Source organism: Drosophila tropicalis, unplaced genomic scaffold (genome assembly GCF_018151085.1).
Source record: "Drosophila tropicalis isolate 14030-0801.00 unplaced genomic scaffold, ASM1815108v1 contig_878, whole genome shotgun sequence".
In the NCBI taxonomy this organism is placed as follows: Eukaryota; Metazoa; Arthropoda; class Insecta; order Diptera; family Drosophilidae; genus Drosophila; species Drosophila tropicalis.
In genome coordinates this window covers 8,125,408-8,145,765 of record NW_027173374.1, presented here as the reverse complement: position 1 = coordinate 8,145,765, position 20,358 = coordinate 8,125,408, and the positions used below count along the sequence as shown (strand labels likewise).

General features: G+C 38.2%; 8 protein-coding genes across 9 annotated transcripts; 5 read left to right on the top strand and 3 right to left on the bottom strand.

Annotated features, from left to right (window-relative positions):
- Positions 1 to 14: 14 nt before the first annotated feature.
- LOC137585171 (serine protease snake) lies at positions 15 to 1,560 on the bottom strand. Of its 2 annotated transcripts, XM_068300840.1 has the most exons (6): positions 1,426 to 1,491; positions 1,119 to 1,312; positions 942 to 1,057; positions 759 to 868; positions 535 to 699; positions 15 to 477 (listed from the first exon to the last, which is right to left on the bottom strand). In XM_068300840.1, the coding sequence occupies exons 2-6, from the start codon at positions 1,228 to 1,230 to the stop codon at positions 30 to 32; spliced, it is 951 nt and encodes a 316-aa protein (XP_068156941.1). In that variant the 5' UTR covers positions 1,231 to 1,312; positions 1,426 to 1,491; the 3' UTR covers positions 15 to 29. The 2 variants fall into 2 exon arrangements, with proteins under 2 accessions (XP_068156941.1, XP_068156939.1); XM_068300838.1 differs by having other exon boundaries at positions 1,119 to 1,560.
- Positions 1,561 to 1,659: 99 nt separating this feature from the next.
- Positions 1,660 to 2,106, bottom strand: LOC137583772 (uncharacterized). Its single transcript, XM_068298890.1, has 2 exons — positions 1,946 to 2,106; positions 1,660 to 1,884 (listed from the first exon to the last, which is right to left on the bottom strand). Exons 1-2 carry the CDS (start codon positions 2,057 to 2,059, stop codon positions 1,660 to 1,662), a joined length of 339 nt encoding a protein of 112 aa, XP_068154991.1. The 5' UTR covers positions 2,060 to 2,106.
- A 1,692-nt stretch (positions 2,107 to 3,798) lies between these two features.
- LOC137583771 (uncharacterized) lies at positions 3,799 to 4,523 on the top strand. The gene is made up of 2 exons (XM_068298889.1): positions 3,799 to 3,813; positions 3,873 to 4,523. The coding sequence occupies exons 1-2, from the start codon at positions 3,799 to 3,801 to the stop codon at positions 4,521 to 4,523; spliced, it is 666 nt and encodes a 221-aa protein (XP_068154990.1).
- Positions 4,524 to 6,272: 1,749 nt separating this feature from the next.
- TwdlF (TweedleF) lies at positions 6,273 to 7,431 on the top strand. Its single transcript, XM_068298888.1, has 2 exons — positions 6,273 to 6,296; positions 6,361 to 7,431. Exons 1-2 carry the CDS (start codon positions 6,273 to 6,275, stop codon positions 7,429 to 7,431), a joined length of 1,095 nt encoding a protein of 364 aa, XP_068154989.1.
- Positions 7,432 to 8,463: 1,032 nt separating this feature from the next.
- On the bottom strand, positions 8,464 to 9,581 carry TwdlG (TweedleG; the record flags this gene model as incomplete). Its single annotated transcript, XM_068298887.1, is given in 2 exon segments — positions 8,464 to 8,648; positions 8,891 to 9,581. Coding segments are annotated over 2 exon segments (876 nt in total), but the record flags the coding sequence as incomplete, so codon positions are not given.
- Positions 9,582 to 13,723: 4,142 nt separating this feature from the next.
- Positions 13,724 to 14,594, top strand: TwdlV (TweedleV). Its single transcript, XM_068301272.1, has 2 exons — positions 13,724 to 13,738; positions 13,812 to 14,594. The coding sequence occupies exons 1-2, from the start codon at positions 13,724 to 13,726 to the stop codon at positions 14,592 to 14,594; spliced, it is 798 nt and encodes a 265-aa protein (XP_068157373.1).
- Positions 14,595 to 15,624: 1,030 nt separating this feature from the next.
- Or82a (Odorant receptor 82a) lies at positions 15,625 to 17,442 on the top strand. Its single transcript, XM_068301116.1, has 6 exons — positions 15,625 to 15,937; positions 16,005 to 16,194; positions 16,617 to 16,962; positions 17,022 to 17,126; positions 17,182 to 17,334; positions 17,392 to 17,442. Exons 1-6 carry the CDS (start codon positions 15,625 to 15,627, stop codon positions 17,440 to 17,442), a joined length of 1,158 nt encoding a protein of 385 aa, XP_068157217.1.
- Positions 17,443 to 18,067: 625 nt separating this feature from the next.
- Positions 18,068 to 19,403, top strand: LOC137585387 (uncharacterized). The gene is made up of 2 exons (XM_068301146.1): positions 18,068 to 18,280; positions 18,350 to 19,403. The coding sequence occupies exons 1-2, from the start codon at positions 18,178 to 18,180 to the stop codon at positions 19,303 to 19,305; spliced, it is 1,059 nt and encodes a 352-aa protein (XP_068157247.1). The 5' UTR covers positions 18,068 to 18,177; the 3' UTR covers positions 19,306 to 19,403.
- Positions 19,404 to 20,358: the final 955 nt, after the last annotated feature.

Below are 20,358 nucleotides of genomic sequence, written 5' to 3'. Positions count from 1 at the left end.
AGCTTTATTTATATAGAAACTGGCATGATCTAGACTTGATCCAATTCCCCACTCCAAGTAATTTGTTCAATCCAATCCAAATAGGATGAAGTACGTGTGTAAACAGATGGATAACTACTGCGACAGAATACCCAATATGAAGTCACTCCAATTAGATGATAATGTATGTTTTGTTGACGCCGTCGACCCGGCAGATTCAATTGCAATGGACCGCCCGAATCACCCTGACACGTGTCACGATTTAGTATATAATCTTGACCACATATCTGACTGGCCAATACACCGTCTGGTGTCTCTGACAGAGCTGGTAACTCTCTATTGCATTCATCGTTGGGTACAATTGTCAGATTTAGATTTGTTAGACGATTGGTCATTGCCTTGGCAAAACTTGTGGCCCCATAGCCCATGGCAAAGGCAATTGAGGTCGGCAGCTCCGAGAAGACCCAAAGGCGTATGGGACGCACATATTTGGTTAGGCTACAAAGAGATGGAAAAATGTAATATATTTAAAGTATTTAATAGATTTTCTCTTACTGGACATTCTGACTGAGCTTAAGCAGAGCTATATCATTGTAGTATAGATCCTTATTGTAATCCGGGTGTTTGTAAATTGTATCTATTTCAAGAACTTGTGGTTCAACTGTTTGCTCGTCGATCATTAGATTCAAGTCCCCGATGCGCACCCATTTTGGTATCAAACTGAAAAAGTTCATAGATAAATGGCCATGCCTTTTATTATAATGTCAATGTCAACTTACTCGGAAATGGCTGTGCAATGGGCGGCAGTTACAACAAAGTTCTCGCTTATCAAACTGCCGCCACATTTGTATTCAATTTGTTGTGTATCCGTCTCAAAGCCCACCGCTGCCTAAAAAAACAAACAACAATTTGTTAAGTTGTTTTTAGGTCAACAAAAACTCTGACAATTTCACTGTGTTTACCATGTGCGGGTATTGCCCGGGCTTGGCGAGTATGCGTCCATCGAAGTTGGCATCATTGGCATCATCGACAACTGCTGTGTCATTGGGAAAGATACGTTCCACGTACTCAGAGTATTCTTGAAGACCAGATCGCAATGAATGAATGACTGAGTCATCCAGGGAATTCACTTTACTTACTCTGCTCGCACAGACGACGACGACCATTGCGATTTCCTGGTTTTTTATAACCACTTGGTGGCGGTGGAAAGGGTTGGCCCGGCCTTGGCGGTGGCCTATGATGTCTGTGCATGGGCTCGGGTAAATTTTCATATTGATTGAACCGAAATTCACGTATGCGATACCAAGTTTTCTCCTCCTCTGACTCATCTGTTCTGGGAAATAATATGTCCCGTTCAACGGGAAATCTAATTGAAAAGTCTTTTTCAAAGGGTGGTGAAGGATGACGGGGTGGAGGCGGTGGTGGTGGTTGGGCGGAACAACATACTATAAAAGATAACAATGCCAATGCCAGCATCATCATCATCCACACTAAGCGACACATTTCGAGAGACTTGCGAACGCGACGAATGCTTAAAGAAGACTAAGCATCCGGCGAATCTTTCTCACTCTCGAAAGCCAAGTGATTCCCAGCTTAATTCTCGATTAACAACACCTTATCGCCGCTTTCTTAAAAAATTTAATAATAATCTGCAACTTTTATTTTTGTTTTCTGTTTTGTTTAAATGTTGATTCTTATGTTGTAGGGATTAGCAATGCTGACTTGTTGGGGAGCATGGATCTGTGTTGTGCCTCCGATTTTTTCGTATTGAGCAATTATGGCACGCTGTATATCCTCCAGTTCCTGATCGTTTCTATAGCGAAGCGTCTGAACAATGGGATCATTGCCAGCGGGCACAGGAGAAGCCAAAGCCACAACAGCCAAGATGGCAAATAACAAAAGCAACTACAAAGATTGATTAGCAACACTTGACTTTTAGGCTAGATTCTTAACTTGGTGGACTTACGCAAATAGTTTTCATTCTGGCGATTGTCTCGTATACGACTAAACAACGCGGCCGACTTTGTATCCGCTTATATAGCAAAAATGGTTTTATTTTTGGGGGGGAATCAAAACCCATCACTGTGATAATTTGCAACAATGAACTTGAACAACTTTTAAAAGATATATAAACACGTTTTTTGATTTGATTTAATTAAGCGATATATATTTACATAGACAAAATGATATTCATAGTGATAGCCGATTGTCTGATTTTCCGATTAATGTACACACATATATCTCTCTATAAACATATATATTGACTTGTTTGGTTCAGTTTGAAATGATATGAAGACGATCATCATCTTCGTCATCATCAGCACTTTAATTATGCATCAATTCGCGTGATTTAATTAAACTGGATTCATAATTGGGTGAGCTGAAAGTTGGTTGTTTTAATTTTTATCTTTATTGTGGAACTTGTTTCACATTTCTGTAAAGTAGAACAATATAAGGGCAGTAAATGGAAAGAAAATCAGGTTCAGTAACTGAATTTCAATCAGAATTTTTGAATGTAAATAAAGTACAGAGTCAAAATATTCCTTTAAAATTGGAAATTTAATGATTTTAAGTCACACAAACTATTAATATGTTTAATCGTTAATGATTAAAAGTAATACAAATAACATAATTGATAAAGCTTTGAGTTTTGATAACCGAGAAAGGGTTGGGACATTGAATAAAGCTATAATGTTTACAGTTTTCTGATAGAAAAGAAAAGAATAAATCATTTTTAAATAGAAACATATTTTATGGTAATTATGAAAGTGAAAATGGATGGGTGAAACGAATTTGGCAATCGTCCAGCAGCAAACATTCTGATCAACAGATATATGTATAAACAAATAAAACATTAAGAAACACATGATGTCTAAATTTAATTAATTTAACTAGACAACTAAATGGTATTTGATTATTTGACATGGGCAGATCGAGATAATGGATTTTGGATCCGTCTCTGTCTCTTGAACACAAGCCACTAACTTAATCTTCCCTTTAGCCCGCCAAAGATTAGTAAAAACGATAAATAAATTGTAATCTATCATGTAGAAGAAAGTGTCAGAACTACCACTCCATATATTCGCCCACAATATCATTCCTTTCTCTTTATATTTAAACATCATAACTTTTGTTTGATGTTTATATTTAACATTATAACTTTTGAAGTTTTAAATTACAAACCTTAAAAAGTTGAAAATTGTAGTTTGAATTAATATTAGAGACTTGTTTTAAATAAATCATGAAATTTTGGAAATTTCTATATTAATTGATATTTATTGGGTTATCCCAAAAATTTAGGTTGTTGTTTTGCTTATGCAATCCCAGAAAAAATGTAAATTATTATGTAATCTTGCATTTCTGATAAATGTCGATATTTGGGCATTCAATTCGAAATGCATTTTGAGGGTATTTTAGGTGGGGTAATCTCTGACTTAATTACATACTAAATATACATACAAATATACGCCGCCGATTCCCTTATTTGAATAGATTTACACATTTTCCGCCTTAGCGAAGAAGTGTAAACGATATGATCCAATTAAAAGGCAGTCGAACATTTTAACTGGAACTCGGTCGAAAGATGAAATGCTATCGATCGAATTTCCCAATCGTCTCGTCGGCAAGACAATGAAATGGAATGGAATGTGCATTTGCATGATGCATTTGGGATGCAACCACCTACCACAATCATCTGCTCACATATAAATAGACTGAATCTCTGCAATTGGAAGACAATAGGAATCCAACAGCTGACCAGCTAACACATACAAATCTTACATAGCCTTTCGGTGTGGACAAAACAAATCTAAGTCAAATATGCGCGTTTTTCTGGTAAGTTTCAAGTCTTTTGCCTGCAACTTGAAGTGACTTTTCTTGTTCTTCTGCTACAGATGCTCTGCTTGGTGGCCATTGCCCGCGGTCAATATGATTATACACCTGGATCTCATGCCGGAGATGGTCATGGTGGTCTGATTGGTGGCGGTTCCGTTGATAGGGGAGCAGCTCAACTATCCGAGCCCATACTCATTGCGAACGAATTCAATAAGGAATTCTTTTCGTATAGCGCCCCAGAGCAGGAATTTGATAATTCGCAAGCCAACGAACAGATTGCCAATTCGTTGAAGAAGAATCTTCGTGTGCTGTTCATTAAGGGTCCCGAGAATACTGGCTTGGAGAAGGCCGCTTTGCAATTGGCCACATCCGCGTCCGACGATCGCACTGCCATCTATGTCCTGAACAAGCAGGCTGACATTGGAGAGCTCACCAATCGACTGAACCAGATCAAGCTCCAGACGAACAACAAGCCCGAAGTGCATTTTGTCAAGTATCGCACTCAGAGTGATGCGGAGAATGCTCAACGTACTATTCAAGCTCAGTATGACACTTTGCCAGGACCATCGAGCAATCATAATGCGGGCTCGTCTGCTCCTGTTTTGGACTTTGCTTCGCGGGGTGCTTCCTCTGGTGGTTCTGTGGGAGATATTGATCTTAATGCACCATCAACTAGCGCGTATTTGCCACCACCAAACCGAAAGTTTTAATTTCATTTTCTAGATTTAGATAAGCTTACTTTATATAAATGTAAAATATTAAACAATTATGTCTTTAATTCTTTACTTGTGTTAAAAAATAACAGGGTATAAATATTTATCGTATCCACAAAAGATGCAATGCAATAGTTTATTGCCTATTTAATAGGGCAACATGCAAAGAAAATTTCGGAGAAATTCATAGCATGCTTTTAGGTTAAAATACTGAAAATTTGCTTAAAGAGAGGGAGTGAGTATTCGCCCAAGGTTCAGGCAATTAGAAACAGTCCTGTGGCTTAACTTGACTTGCAATGTATTGACAAAATCATATAAGTTTTAGTCTAGAATTTGTTGCCTATATTTCATATATTCTGCTTTAAAAAAGTCATTTAGAAATTATGGAATCTGCCTTAGAATTGTTCCCAGCAGCTCTAGATCGTGAAACACAGAGGGAAATTTGAATTATAAGTATATAACAGAAAGCTTTTTGGGATGTATAAAAGAAAGGCAGTCTTATTGCTTATTAAAGAAAGAAATAAAATCTGACTTAATATTACATCTGTTGGTTGGACTACCATTTGCCAAAGTAAAGTAATTGAAGGTTTTGATCCCTTAAGAATTAGCTGCACTGCGAGTTTTTTTTGTACAAAATATATTTACATATGTAAATTTGTAATATAATGCGACCTGCTGAATGATCTTATGGACTGAAACATTGTAAACTGGTGCCAAAGCAAAGCTAACAAATGGGTCGTCTAATTTCCAAACATTTTAGAATATTTACAAGATTTGTATATATATATACGTATGTATTTAAACTTTAAAAATTGCTTACGAAAAGTGGCCAAAACAAAAAATTTCACAAATGGATTGTGCAAAGAAACTGTGTGGATTAAAACAAACAATGGATGGAGCGTACCATGGACCCATAAAAATGCTTTCTTTGCCAACAAACAACAAATGTTTACATGCTGGTTTTGTATTTTTGTATATTTTTTTTAATTTTTCCGTTCGTTCGCTTTTGTGGTTGGTGGTTGGTGATTTTGTACATTAAATAAATTAACTAAATTTTAATATATGCGTAGAGCATTCAGTCAGCATTGCCAGACGACTAAAGCTGCCGTTGTTAATGAATACGGATGGATTCCACCTGCGTCTCCCACGAATTTCGTCGCACCTGCAGAGATGACTGCATAAAAAATGACTTTCTTTCTTACTCCCTTTATCAATCGATCGATTGATCCATCGTAGAGTCTGTCGGGGGGTCGGGGTCTGGGGTATTAACAAATAATATTTTGCATTTATTTAGATTCGGCGATGACAATAGAAAATATTACACGATTATACATAATTTGAATACGATATTGGTCATATTGACTTGGCAGCGGCGGCGGCGGCGGTGGGCTCCAGTTAGATAACAGACCCAGGTCAAAAACGACTAAACGATGCATCGTTAATGGTGTATTTCCGAATATGGTTCCGTGATTTGCCAACGCTTTGGACTGAGCCAAACTCTTAACGAGTCTGGTTATATCTGTGTCGTTTTCTTGGCAGAGAGGTGACAATAGATTTGATAATTTTATTGCAATGCCTAATATTATTAATTTTCTTTTGGGATTGGCATTTCTAATGGGGCTGTCCATTTGATTGTGGACTCTTATAAAAACATTGATCTCACCCAGACTAGACATCAGTTGAGTTAAAGAGTTTAAGCGTAGCTCAAGGTAGTTCCAACGGGTTCAATCGTAAAGAAACATAAAAATGAAACAATTTGTGATTCTAGTGGTAGGTTTGAACATCTTTAAACGGTATTATCAACGAAATCGCTACAAAATTCTTTCATTCGCAGTGCTTTGCGGCTCTCTGTGCGGCCGCTCCGCAGGGCTACAAGTATCAGCAGCAGCAGCCATCAGGAGTTCTGCCCATCGGTAATCTACGTCCCCAGACACCAGTCTCATCTAGTGGAATATACACAGCACCTGCCCAAATTAGTGTCCAATCTCAGCCAATTCAGGCTCAGTCCATTCAGGCACAACCAATTCAGACCATCCAGACCAATGTGCTTGCTCCAGCTCCTTTGCCTGTGCCTATCTCTGTGTCTCAGCCAATTGTTAATACCGTGGCCCAGCAGATTGTCCAGCCTCAGCAGATTGTCCAGCCCCAGCAGATTGTGCAGCAGCCACAGTATGTGCAACAACAGCAACAAGTGGTGCAGCCGCAACAGGTGGTGCAGACACAATACGTCCAGCGTCCGGCCATTATTACCAAGGATATTTACATTCATTCTGCCCCCGATGACACTGAAGAGATCCGTCAGGCTGATACACCCCTGGACAATCTTCCCATTCGCAAGAACTATCGCATTGTGTTCATCAAGGCTCCAACTCAAAACCTGAAACACACCGCCGCCGCTCTGAAGCGTGCCCAGGCCACCAACGAGGAGAAGACCGTCATTTATGTGCTGTCCAAGAAGCCCGATATTACTGAGATTCAGCAACAGTTGCAGGTCACTCAATCCGAGGCCAAGGTCCACAAGCCCGAGGTCTACTTCATCAAGTACAAGACCCAGGAGGAGGCTCAGCGTGCCCAGCAAGAAATCCAGGCTCAATACGACGCTTTGGGTGGTGCCACCCACATCTCGGATGAGGGTGTTGCCCCAATTACCACTGTATCAGGTGGATCCCTCAATCTCGGCAACATTGGTCTTCAAACCCAAAGCTATGTCCAGCCTCAGATTCAGACAATTGTTCAACAGCAGCCACAGACACAGACAATTGTTCAGCCATTGCCTGTCTTCAACCAGCAGCAGCAGCAACAACAACATAACTCATTTGTCCAGACCTCCTCGTCATCCGTGTCTGGCTTGAATCTTGGTGTCAGTGTGCCATCCAAGAAATATGTGCCAGCCAGGACATTGTAAACGATTTAGTAGCCAATTATTTTTCATTCTCTTCTCACTAATCTTTCCATCATAGTTAATTATAATTTATTTTCAATGTGGTAATATCAATAATAAAGCATTTTGTTATACAATTCTCAATGTGTTTATCCAGGATCCAATTTCAAAGCCCTAGATCCTCCCCTGATTGATTGCTTAGAAACCTTCCAAAAGAAAATCAATGACTTAAAGGTTTAAACTATGTAACAAATAGTATAACTAAGATTTTGATAAGTTAAAAACTCGATTATTTTGATTAATTATATATAAAATTCTTCTTAGACATTTATGAAATCAACTGGCTAGCCCAAAAACTAGAGGAAAGTGACAAAGTTTAGTTAATAATCTTTTTAAGATTTTTTTTTACTTCAGCCCTATCCAACAAGTATCTAAGTGAAAAGCCTTGGAATATCAATTAACTTCTTATTATTTATACTTTTTTTTACATACAGATATTCGATTCCTTATGTCAGATAGAGGAAATGCAGAAGCAGAATTATAATTTACCATTAAAAGTTTAATTTTAGGTTTTTTTATTTCTCAAATTTTCCTTGCTTTGTAAACCATTGACTCGATTTATATAACATTTAGTCACATCGATCTGTCAAAACTTTACATCATCACTTAGTGGCAGCATTAATTATCAAGATGCCATTCGAGTTTCGGTTTAATCACTGTGTTATGTAAGACAAATCGTATGCTAATCGCTGCGACCGGTTTTCAAGCGCATTTCGTGGTCATCGAGATAATAGATATGCCAATACGAAGATATCAATATTTTTTATTTTTATTGAAGCTTTTGACAAATTTTTTTTTGGAGAGGCTTTATAAAGGCCATAAATTTTGGTCTATGTGATGATGGTTTACTTATCGATCGAAAGGGGGGTAAAGGGGGGATAAATTGTGAAACACAATGGTATGTACAATAACAATAACAATAACTTGTTTTTATTAAACTATTTACATAAATAAACACTTTCACTCTCAGTTCACACGTTCTCGACTTAATTTCGCTTAAGAACGATAATTGGCTGGCAAATATTTGCTAGGCACTAATCCTTGCAATCCTTGTCCAGGATTTGCAATAGCTGCTCCACCGGAAACGGAACGTTGGTTATCCAAGACTCCAATGACTGAAGTGACTGGAGCAATGCCTTCGTCAGAGACCTGTGAAGTGCCGCCAAGTTGATCGTATTGAGCTACAAATGGGCAAGACAATAGAAGAAACAACAAAAAGAAAAGAAAAGAAAAAAAACCAATGAGTTATGCATCGACCTTCAAATAACGGCCAAGATCTAATAGAAGCGTTGACAAATCCACTCTGGCAAGGTCTGAGCCATAGGTATGCAAAATCAACGTAATAAAAAGTTCCATAATGAACTTCGATCTATGTATATTCATGAGTGATTCAGCCGAGTGTGGGTGCTGATGTGCCGCCTACCTTGAATGGTGCGCTGGGCATGAGCCGCTTCCTCCTGAGTCTTGTATTTGATGAAGAAGACCTCCGGTTTGCTCGGTGGCTTGGGTGCTGCCTCTTCGATGGCAGCCTGCAATTCCAGAGGATCTGGCTTCTTGGTCAGTACATAAATGATAGTCTTCTCCTCCACGGGAGCCTGTTTAACACGCAGAGCCGCCTTACTGACACTTGGCGCGGGTGCCTTGATGAACACAATGCGATAATGTTTGCGAGGTGGGGCAACTGGCAATGGTGGTTGTGGGTAACGTTCTTCAGCATCATCGACAGGCGGTACATGCACATAGATGTCCTTGGAGACAAGGTGTTGTTGCTGTTGCTGCTGCTGTTGGAACTGTTGCTGTTGTGGCAAATTGTAGGCAAAGTTGCCATTCAATTGTGTTGGCTGTTGCTGATAGACAGCATTCTGGATCTGCTGCTGTGGTTGGGCATTGTAGGTGGAACCAATATTCAACACTTGTTGCACTTTGGGTGCCTGCAATGCCTGCTGCACAATCGATTGCTCCGCAGGACTGGCAAATTGAGGAATTGCTGGCAATTGCAATTGACCAAACTGCGACTGCTGTGGCTGCTGCTGCTGTTGCTGGGCTTGGTAGTTATATCCTTGTGGTGCTGCCACAACCAGGCCTAGCAGGCAAGTAACCTAAACAAAGACATACAAGTATTACACAATGGACTTGGAATTCGTCATCACACGTTTTTGCGGTTTCCTTACAATAAAGATGCGCATTTCCGCTTTTTTTTTTTTCTTAGATGAAGTAAGTCTTAGGTAAAGGTAGCTACCACCTGGGCGCTTGGCAATCACAATCCAACTAAATGCTAATCACTGCCCGTCTAGGCTTATATCTTTCCCGTATTGAAAATGTCGCTCACGACAAAAATTTGAGTTGATTTCGTGGTGATGAGTCGAAAAGTTCAAGTGAAACTGAAACTAAAACCACAAAAACGCACTAAAGACACACACACCAGTTGATGCTGAGCGATGGTCAACTGAAAAAAACTTGCTTTTTCCAAGCAACCTTGAGACAGCGATGGCTCATACTCTTCAACTTCAACTTCAGCCCGGCGTCATCTCTTCTTTGTAGGAGAGATAGGCAGATAGATGAAGAGATAGATAGAAAGAGACAATTCGCCGGAAGTCATCAATACATAATATTGACGCTGGCGCTTTATTGTGCGGGACATTAATTCTTCTGTCCATCATAATTGACAGGGCGATTTGTGATTTACATATTTCAATAACTAAACTAAAATTGGGTACGAAAATCGCACAGTAATCCCATTAGCAATGGCGCCAAATTGCACAGTTTTGCTCAGGTATTTTCGTTGATAAATCGCTTTAATTTCTCGATGACCCAGTTATTGTATAGATTTCAGTTCAATTTGCTAGACTGGCAAATTTAATTGGGAGCCCATTGCATAATCTATGTATATGCATATGCCAATTTTTGATTATCATACATACATATGAACATGATATCGTCGATTTTCAAAATCGAACAATTAGCGTAATTTTTTGGCCAGTCAAACTTCAATCAATGCCCATCAGCATCCAAGATTTGGGTCAGATGGTTGGCTGGGGTAAAATGAATGATGATGATGTTTTGATGTACGACTGTAGATTAATCAAATCACAAATTGTATGGGGGAGATCTCTGTAACTTTAACACTGAAAAGGTCTTAAGCCTAACTCTCAAATGACTTTGTGGCGTGCGCTTTTGCCACTTTTTCTCCAGCTTTGTTTTTGTTTTGGTTTTTGTTATCTCCCTGCTATTTTCAGATATTACAATTCATGCTTAGTTAAGATTATATAAGATTTTATTTATGTCTGCTTTTTGAGGGGGCGGCAAGGGGGCGTATGCCAATCGACAGCATTTAAAGAGGTTTCAATGCCTGTTCTTTTTGATTGTAAACCAATAAATAAACACCTTTGCATTGTCTTTAGTATTATGCAATGGCATTAACATTGTATTAGCGAATTTTTGTTGTTTGATTGCATAAATCTGATGTGAGTTGGGTAGCTAAATGGGCCGACAAAAGTCGGTATACACTTATTGTTTATATCGTCGATTTTCACATATCAAATGCCCCCCCGAATGGAATTTCTCTTTCAGCGCGTTTGCGTGTGAGGGAAATTAACATGGTCAAGGCTTATGGCGCTAATATTAAACAATTACTGACACCATGAAGGGATGCTGCAAAACATTCGTATAAAAGACAAATTAAATAATTAAAATATTATCAAGAAATCGACATGGCATCCATAATAAAGAAAAATGCCAAAATGTTTGGCAAACTGTGCGATGATGGGGCCATCCAGTCGAGTGGATCATTAAACAATTTATTAAACAATATATATTTTTTATACATTTATTTTATTTCTCAACCTAAACATACATAAGTAAAAAAATAAGAAAAACAGAGTAACGCCCATTTTCGTTTGAGGTGATTTTTAACATTTCTTTTGAATATTCGCACATGATTTTGATTTTTTCTAAGTTATGTAAGTTTTATAAACTTATTTCGACAATAGATGATTATCTATAACTTAGTTGCCGATCACTATCAAAACTATAAAGTTGTGGGCTTAAATTTCAAAATATTTCAAACAAATTACTAATACATAATCCATACTTTAAATTAATATAACCCTGATTTTGTATAGCTTTAGTTAGTCCGGTTGCATGGCCAATATAAGGATCATAAAATGTTGAATCTACTATCTATTATTAATCAAAAAAGCAAAAACTACAAACCATAAAATTGAAGCTACAATAATTTGAAAGTTTCATTAGCGATCGATTCAATGAATGAGTAGTAAATAATTATTATAATTATTTCAAGCCAAGATAAAGCTTTAAGTCTTCGATCGAAGCTGATAGAGCTTGGTTTGAACATTCGATAAATAAGTATTGCAGATGCAGCTTTCAACAGATGCGAAAAGCTTTGTTTAAGATGTTTGCACCCCTTTTACAACTACACATACAGACTTTTTTGATGTATACTTCTCATAGTTTTAGCAATTGAGATTTGCCTTTACAAATATATACCAAACTCATAAGGAACGATTCCAATGATCTTGGTATTGAAAATTTCTTCAGACAGGCCTTATTTATAGGAATGTGGCTCCTTTAACGATCTTACTTAAGTGGGTCAAAGTCAAAGGGTTGTACACCAGCTAATGAAAATACACAAAAACCTGAGCTCTGATTTGAATACAGGCTGTCATATTGAAGGTAAAAGCAGATACCAATCTAGATCTCCCAAATTCATCATAACGTATTAAAAATTACCTATCGTGGGTGATAATGACCTAAAAAAAGTAAGAACTATCGACCATAACTATTTTTATGCTTTAGGACCTTCTGATAAGGATATAGGGAAAGTTCTTAATAAAATATTGCTCATACGACATGTTGTTTATCGGATTATATTAAAAATGGGGTCAAAATGGGGTAATGACATACAAGTGTGAAATGTTTTGTAAAAGAAGGATTTTTTAATTCCAAATTTTTCTTAATACCAAGATGAACATGGCTTTGTTTTCTGTAAGTATGACTAATGAGTATGCCTAATGTATGCATGATTTTTAAGACACAATAAAGTTAATACGGAATGATGACTAAGGAGTAAAACCAATGAACTTTTTTCGAATCCTAACACAAATTTTTTAAAATATGTATTAAAATAATAGATTACCCGGCCCTGTGGGCCCCTAGATTTTGTTTCTTCTCAAACATTAGGCCAGAGTAACCAACCTTCATTTGGCTTAAACGAAAAGTGTGTACATGTCATGTTCATTAAGCAGCAGATTCAATCCGATGCGATGCGATCCCAAATCATTGATGTAAACGACTCATTACACAGACCGCAAATTGCTCTGTGGGCATTGCATTTTGAAGAAATAATTAAATGTGTATTTATCTCAGAAAGTCTTTTTTTGGGTAACCGTTGAACATGATAAATGAGCTAGAGTGCAGTAGAAAAAAAATGAAATATAGTGAGGAAGACGAAGAAACTATCAGTTCGAACAACACATGCAAATTGGGAACTCGACGGGTCATTAATTAAGCCTGACAGTCTGCATGAATGAAGAGTTATACATCGTGGCTGAACTTGGCCACGACGACATTGGCCCGTGTAGGCCGATAATGGCTAACAACTAAGTAGATCGAATAGAAGACTCATCATTCCTAGAAACGCAAAATGAACTGAAATTGATTAAATGTTTATGTAATTTCTTTCCTTTTAATAATAGTTAATCGAATTGCGCGGTGTTGCCATTGCCAGAGGCCAATTCCAGACCAAAAACCAAATAATGGCTAGAGCAACAGAAAGAGCCACATCGGGGTTGGCAATTAAGCAGCAGCAGCAACAAAGACTCAAAAGCTATGAAATTCGGGGGGAACCACGCTAATTGGCCATGTATTTCCAGCAACTACAAGCAAGTCGCGTCATTTAATGAGAGATTTGGAAGAGCCAAAATAGAAGAAGATGGCACAAAAGCGAACTAAAGGAAAAACAATGAACATGCAACAAAAATATTGAAACTTTGTGTGCGCATTTTTTTTTTTTTTTTGGCATCGTCTCTTCGTCTGCGTCTTGGATCATTGTTGAACTTCACCTATTAAGGTGGTCGAGTGTTTTGATATAGCCATTGGTGTCGGCGTCGCTGCCGGTCTGTACTGTACAGTGTATAAAAGACACGTGAGCGGCACAAGAGTCAAACAGTTCACAGCGAACAGTCAAGGAAATCAATTCCTAGTATCCGAAAACCAATCAGCTCAACCAAGCCTAGAAATGCGTGGATTCATTGTACGTGAAAACACAGAAAACGCCAAAAAGGAAGGAACTAACTAATTAAACTACTATTTTTTCGCTCCCTTAGGTATTGTGCCTTAGCGCCGTTGCCCTGGCAGCACCTCAGGGTTACAACTATAATCCTGGACCATCGGGATTTGGTGGTCTTACCACAGCCGGCGGTAGTGGAGGCAGCAGTTTCTTCCAGGGTGGCTCGCAGGTGGCAGCAGCACCGCAGCAGGCTCATCATCAACAGACCTTCTTCCAGCAGCCCTCTGCCCAGATTCAGCATCATCATCAGCAACAGCAGCAGCAACAACATTCCGTGCAACAGCAGCAGGCTATTGTCTCGAAACGCTTCTTCATCCATTCCGCTCCCGAAGATACTGAGGAGGATTACAAGGAGCGTCACATCACCGTTGGTGTGCCCAAGCGTAATTACAATGTCGTCTTCATCAAGTCGCCACAGCGCAACAACAAGAAGACCCTCAAGATTAGCCCTGCCGTCAATGAGGACAAGACTGTCATCTATGTCCTGTCCAAGAAGGGCGAAAGCGATGTCCAGGCTGAGGTTGTCGAACAGGCCAGCTCCACCAGCAAGCCCGAGGTCTTCTTCATCAAGTACAAGACCAACGAAGAGGCTGCCCATGCCCAGCAACAGATCCAGGCTCAATACGATGCCTTGGGAGGCAGCAGCCAGCTGACCGATGAGGGTGTTGCTCCCGTCACCTCTGTGATTGGTGCTCTCGGCGGCGGAGAGTCCGGCCATGGTGTGGAATCCTCTGGCCTTGTGGGCAGCACTGGTGCTGGCCATGTTGTGGCCACCGGATCGGCGCATACTGGCAATGCATACCTGCCACCCAATTTCTAAATAGTTGAGCTGAGAATGGAGGCCTCAAAAACTAAAAATATTCCATGTTGTTAATAAAATTCAAATTGTTGTTAAATTTATTTCTCACTCTTTTTGCTTTCGTTTCGTTGCGTTGCGTTGTATTTCGAAATTCACAATGCCATCTAATCACTGGCAAGGCAACAACAACAACAACAAAACCACATAATTGCTTTCTTCAATTAAAATTAATATCATCTTTTCGTTTGCTTGCCCCAACCAAGCAAATGACAAGCGCGTCTTGACCAAAGATTACCTTTACCTTTAGCTTTACCTCTTCGTATCCATCTGTGCGAAATTCATTAAGTCATTATCGTCTTTGAGGTCATGGATAGATGATGGAATGGACTCCACTGGAATTCCGGTGAATGTCTGCGGAAACAACAACAGCCTTTTGGCCTTTGTACATAAAAACAATTGAAAATTTCGATTTTTTTGTAATTCGAACCGACCAATGAACTCATCAACTAAAAATTGCTATATAAATAGATTAACCAAAGGGTTTACACTAAATCAGATGGTTTAAGCAGTAGTATGTAGTTTAATGAAATTATCAGCAAAAGAAATTATTCTTTGAAATCGCAAAAGACTTTCCTATCCACCAGCAATAAAAGCTTCGTTGAGCCTCATTTCTTTGCTCAGTTTCTCAGGCAGTCATAGGAGACCGCTTTCTTTCTGTTAAGCTCCTGTTGGTCATGCCAATGACATGTTAACTAGAAAGTTAAATAGCCTGCCAAGAAGTCTTAAAACTTTTTTAAGTTATTTGGTATGGCTAAAAAAATATTCGTTTTGTTTTACCTGCTAATTAAACCCTTTGCTATCACAACACTTATTTTGTCAACATTTCGTTAATACATAGTGACAATCATAGTTATTATAAGGCCCTTTCCTAGGGCTTGTAAAATTGAATATATAATTTACTACTCAAGCTAACAATTAACAAATGCCCATCGATGTATGTATATAAGGCGCCATTATTAAGTGTGTGCCCTGTCAGAGGGTCATGTCAGTCATGAGCCGTCTATTTTTGCTGCAGGAAATCTGTCTTACAGTGATGGGTCATAGCCCCAATACCGGAAAAGACACTCGGTCCGGCAAAGGTGTTTTCAGCTTCAGTCACATAATCTCATTGCTGTTTGTAATATCCGCCGAGTATCCAATGATATCGTATATAATGTATCATAACGATGACATGGAACTAATTACGGCCACTTTGAGTGTTGTGTTTACCAATCTATTGACGGCCATTAAAATAATAACATTTCTGGTCTACAAACAAGACTTTTGGCAGATGATCCAGACCTTCAGGCAAATGCATCAGCAATGTGAATTAGTTGTTGTATATGAAAATTGAGCTATAAATTAATTTGTTTACAATCTACCTTTTGATAGCTGTCCAGACAATGGGAAAACAAGAAGGCTATGTGACGGAAGCCAACAAATTGGCCGCTCGTCTGGGCAAAGCGTATTGCATTTCATGTGCATTTACGGGATTGTATTTCTTTTTGGGTCCCATTGTTAAGATTATAATAAGCAAAATGCGTGGTACGATATACATACGTGAACTGCCCATGAATATGAAGTAAGTATTATTATTATTATTATTATTATTATATACGGTTTACTTATAATGTAAAAATTAAAAGTAAACTTAGCTTAGTGGCTACAAAGGCCTTATAACATGTTTATATTGAGAAAAAAAAGGAAAATTACAAATAAGTATGTATATATTTACAATGTGAGGTAATATGTACATATATAGTTAAATATTTATATGAGCTCGTAAATGTTAGATGATTTTAAAAATTGAACGATTTTGGATAGTTTTTCTAAGGTTGGGTTAAATATGGCTGAGAGAGGGTTGGAGGATGGGAAAAGGGATTTTCTAAGGTTTAAGGTGTTAGGACAATCTAGCAGGATGTGGTTAACAGAAGAAACAGAGTTGTTGAAGTAAGTAATTATGGTGAATAATCTGAAAACAAAATGATTCCATTATATTTATAGATTTCCCTTCAATGATGTGGATAGCCCTGGCTATGAGATTGGCTTTGTCTATACTGTATTTGTGACCATTGTGGTCGTGACATATGCATCGGCTGTGGATGGTTTGTTCATATCCTTTGCCATTAATCTTCGTGCCCACTTTCAGGCTCTGCAGCAGGACATTCGCAATGTAGACTTTATGAAATCTGAGCATAAAGTTCAATCGGAGTTAGTCTCAGCTGTGGGTTACCATGTCCATCTTCTTACCTTATCGACAATACTTCGTTTCATCTATATGCCCATTGTGTTTGCACAGTTTCTTATAACATCATTGCAAGTTGGTGTTATAATCTATCAGATCGTCACGGTATGTTCCCCAACTTTTTATGCCACTCATTGGTTTAAATTAATCATTGGATATTTCAGCATATGAGCTCAATTATGTCCCTTTTGGTGTACTTCTCATTTTTTGGTTCCATAATGCTGCAGTTGTTTATCTATTGTTACGGCGGAGAGATCATTAAAGTTGAGGTAGGTTTTTAACTGGCAATTGGAATAAGGCTTTAATTGAGTGATAACCTTACAGAGCCTTCAGGTTGGTGTTGCTGTTCAGATATCCAAATGGCATTTGGCCAATCCGAAGCAACGTCGTTCCTTGGCCTTCATCATGTTTCGTTCCCAACGGGAAATGCTTATTAAAGCCGGCTTTTATGAGGCTTCTTTAGCCAATTTTCTATCGGTAGAGTTATTTTGATTGAGTTTTAGTTAAATTTGTAATTTTTATTCCTTTTTATAGATTTGTCGGACTGCTTTATCATTTATTACACTAATTCAATCTATTGAATAAAGGAAAATATAATTACTTTTTAGAATTGGCAAAAGGAAAGACATTTTAAACAGTTTTTTATGACACTTTTTAGATATACATAATAAAGATCTTCTCTCAAGCTTTCTCTCAAAAATTTTCTAGAATTCATAAATTTTCGGAATGTTAATAATACTATCAATACCTTTTTGTACCTCTGTTGGTTGGTTTTGCGTGATTATACAGAATTATACTGTCGTAAAAATTGTCATAATTAGTTTAAAGTATGTCAAGTTGCAGATGTTTATTCCATATCTATCAGACTTTTAAGCTATTAAGTTTTCAAATATTTGTCTTAAATTGTGCTGCTGCTTAAATACAAATCATATGGACTAATAAAGAGCATATTAAACACAGTGGGAGAGCATTTAACTGATACGACTTGACATTCTTATCGATGCATGGACAGAATCCGAGCTTTCCGAACATTAGCTTGAGCAATGGCAAGAACGGAACGGACGTTCGTATACATAAATATGTATGTATGTACAATTCCTAAGTAGAAATGTATACATATATACTTTGATATGCCTGAGGTCAAAAATCTTGGCTCTCAGTATTTGGACAAACGTGATTGTGGCACGACGCGACAAAACAGAAATCATAATGTTGAGAGTTGTGGTGGGCTTCTTTTTATGTGTCTGCCTAGGCGCAGGACAGGCACAAGTGGCCTATGTACGACATCTGTCTGATCTGCGGATCAAGGAACTCCAGGACATGGCCATACGTTTGAATAATTCCATCAATTCGCAAAAGTATGCTTGCGAAAGCTATTATGATTATGTTTGCAGTGAGAATCGTCCATTGTTCTCTGTAATGGGTATGTAGCACCTAACACCTAACCAGATGATCTGTTACAGTTCTAGTTCCAAAATTCCAATCTTTGTAGGTCATATGCCTCCGATAAGTGGGCTCATCCAGCTGCTCACAGAGCTTCAAAACGATCCAGCGAAATTTGAGGCCAAGCAGAAGCTGTTGGATTTTTTCATCTCATGTAATGCGCATCGAGCTCTAGAAGACTGCTATCGCGAGACTTTCGAGTACTTTAAGCCCTTGTTTGGATACGTTATAACCAAGAATCTGGTGAAGGGCAGCAACCATGAACTTGACGACTTTTTGAATGTCGTGGAGCGATTTGTGAATCGGACTAGGATCCACTTTGGGGCACATTCGCATCCTTTGATTAACAAACTGTCAACCTATAAGGAAAAGTTTAGGACGCCGCATGTTTATTTTCATGCTGGAGATTTAAATCGCGAATATGGAGCTTTACGCATTTATAGAGAGAGCTATGAGCACAATGTACGTAATCTGGAGGAGCATCGCAAACGAAATTCCACTTACGAATTGGGTGTACAAAGAACAATGCTAGACTGGAGCCTTTATTTATACCAGAGTCGCTACAAACCAATGTCTTACTTTTATCCCACTTTCACAGTTCATCTCTATATGACGCTGTTCAATAGCACGGAAAGACATCGCGATTTCACACGGTTCCGGGAGGAAATCGAATGCCTCAAATTGCCACAGTTTGTCCACGTATTGGACGAGGCCAGGATGCTGGCAGTAATCTATTTAAAGAGCTTTAGATTCGCTTGGCAAGACTATAGCGACTGGATAGTTTCAACTACAGGAAATCGCGAAATTTACGATCATGAGAATGAAATACTAAAGGATTATCATTTGAGCAATAAGCGAATCTTCTTTACCCTCTATGCGCAAAACTTTTGTGAGTTCGGTAAGGATTTGGCAGAAAGCGTTTTTTATCTTGGCCTGAAGCAGAATGTGGATTTCTTCAATATATATTCCTGTGGCTATCAAACGGAGATTATGAATTGCATATAAATTAACAAAATGTTTCAAAGTTTTCATTAAAATAATAAATATTGGTTTTTCAGAAACGAGACTGCGTCTGATATAATTAAAATATCTCGCAATTATTTAAAATATTTAAAATCTATTCTTATTGGAATATACATACAATTTAATTTTGGCGCGCAGTAAATCGAGAACACCCATGTGAGCGATATCGATAATAAAAAAAAATACTAAAAAAATTCAAAGAACGCGCCAAAAAACAGACTGGCAACGCTATAAATCTAGCTTTTCAACACTGAAATCTCGATTAATTTCTGTAAAAATTTACTTTAATTTTGATTAATATGCTGAAATTGTGATGTCCGTAAAGTTAGCGACGATGTTAAACTCGAGTTAACGACGGTCCTCTGTTAACCCTCTGTTAACTTTTTTTGCAATTTTTAATTTTTCATTTTTTCTTTATTTACTAACTTTTTCGGATGGAATGAACTTTTATTTTGTTAAGCGAATCAAAATCAATTGATTTAACTAGTTTTTGGGGGGTTTTAAAAGTTCTTAGTATTAAAAATTTGCACTGGAAAAATCGGCTCCCCACATTTTGGAGCATAGCTCCACTCAGGGTCAGCATCAAGCAATGCACTATACGCCAAAATGAGCGCCACATATTCAAGAATGTCTCCAGAAAGTTTTATTAATATCTACTGAGCAGTTTTTGAGAAAATCGCTTATCAGTGGAGCAACCCATGATTTTGCCCATACAAAAATCGTAAATAAAATTACATTCATATTTGAGCTCGAATATCTCGGGCCAGAGCCAGCATCAAGCAATGCACGGTAGCTTGTTCGATTGGGGGATATTTCAAGAGTGGGGGATATATCAACATCTACTGAGCGGTTTTTGAGAAAAAGCCCCAAAAGTGTGGGTGCCTTTTTGTGTGCAAATTTATTGATAAGGCTGGCGCGAGCTCCGGAACTGGAACCAGTTGTCGGAACCAATGAATCTCTATCGATAAGAAAACGAAAATGCCTATTATCGATATTTTGTATTTTCTATCGACAATCGATGCTATCGTTATCGCT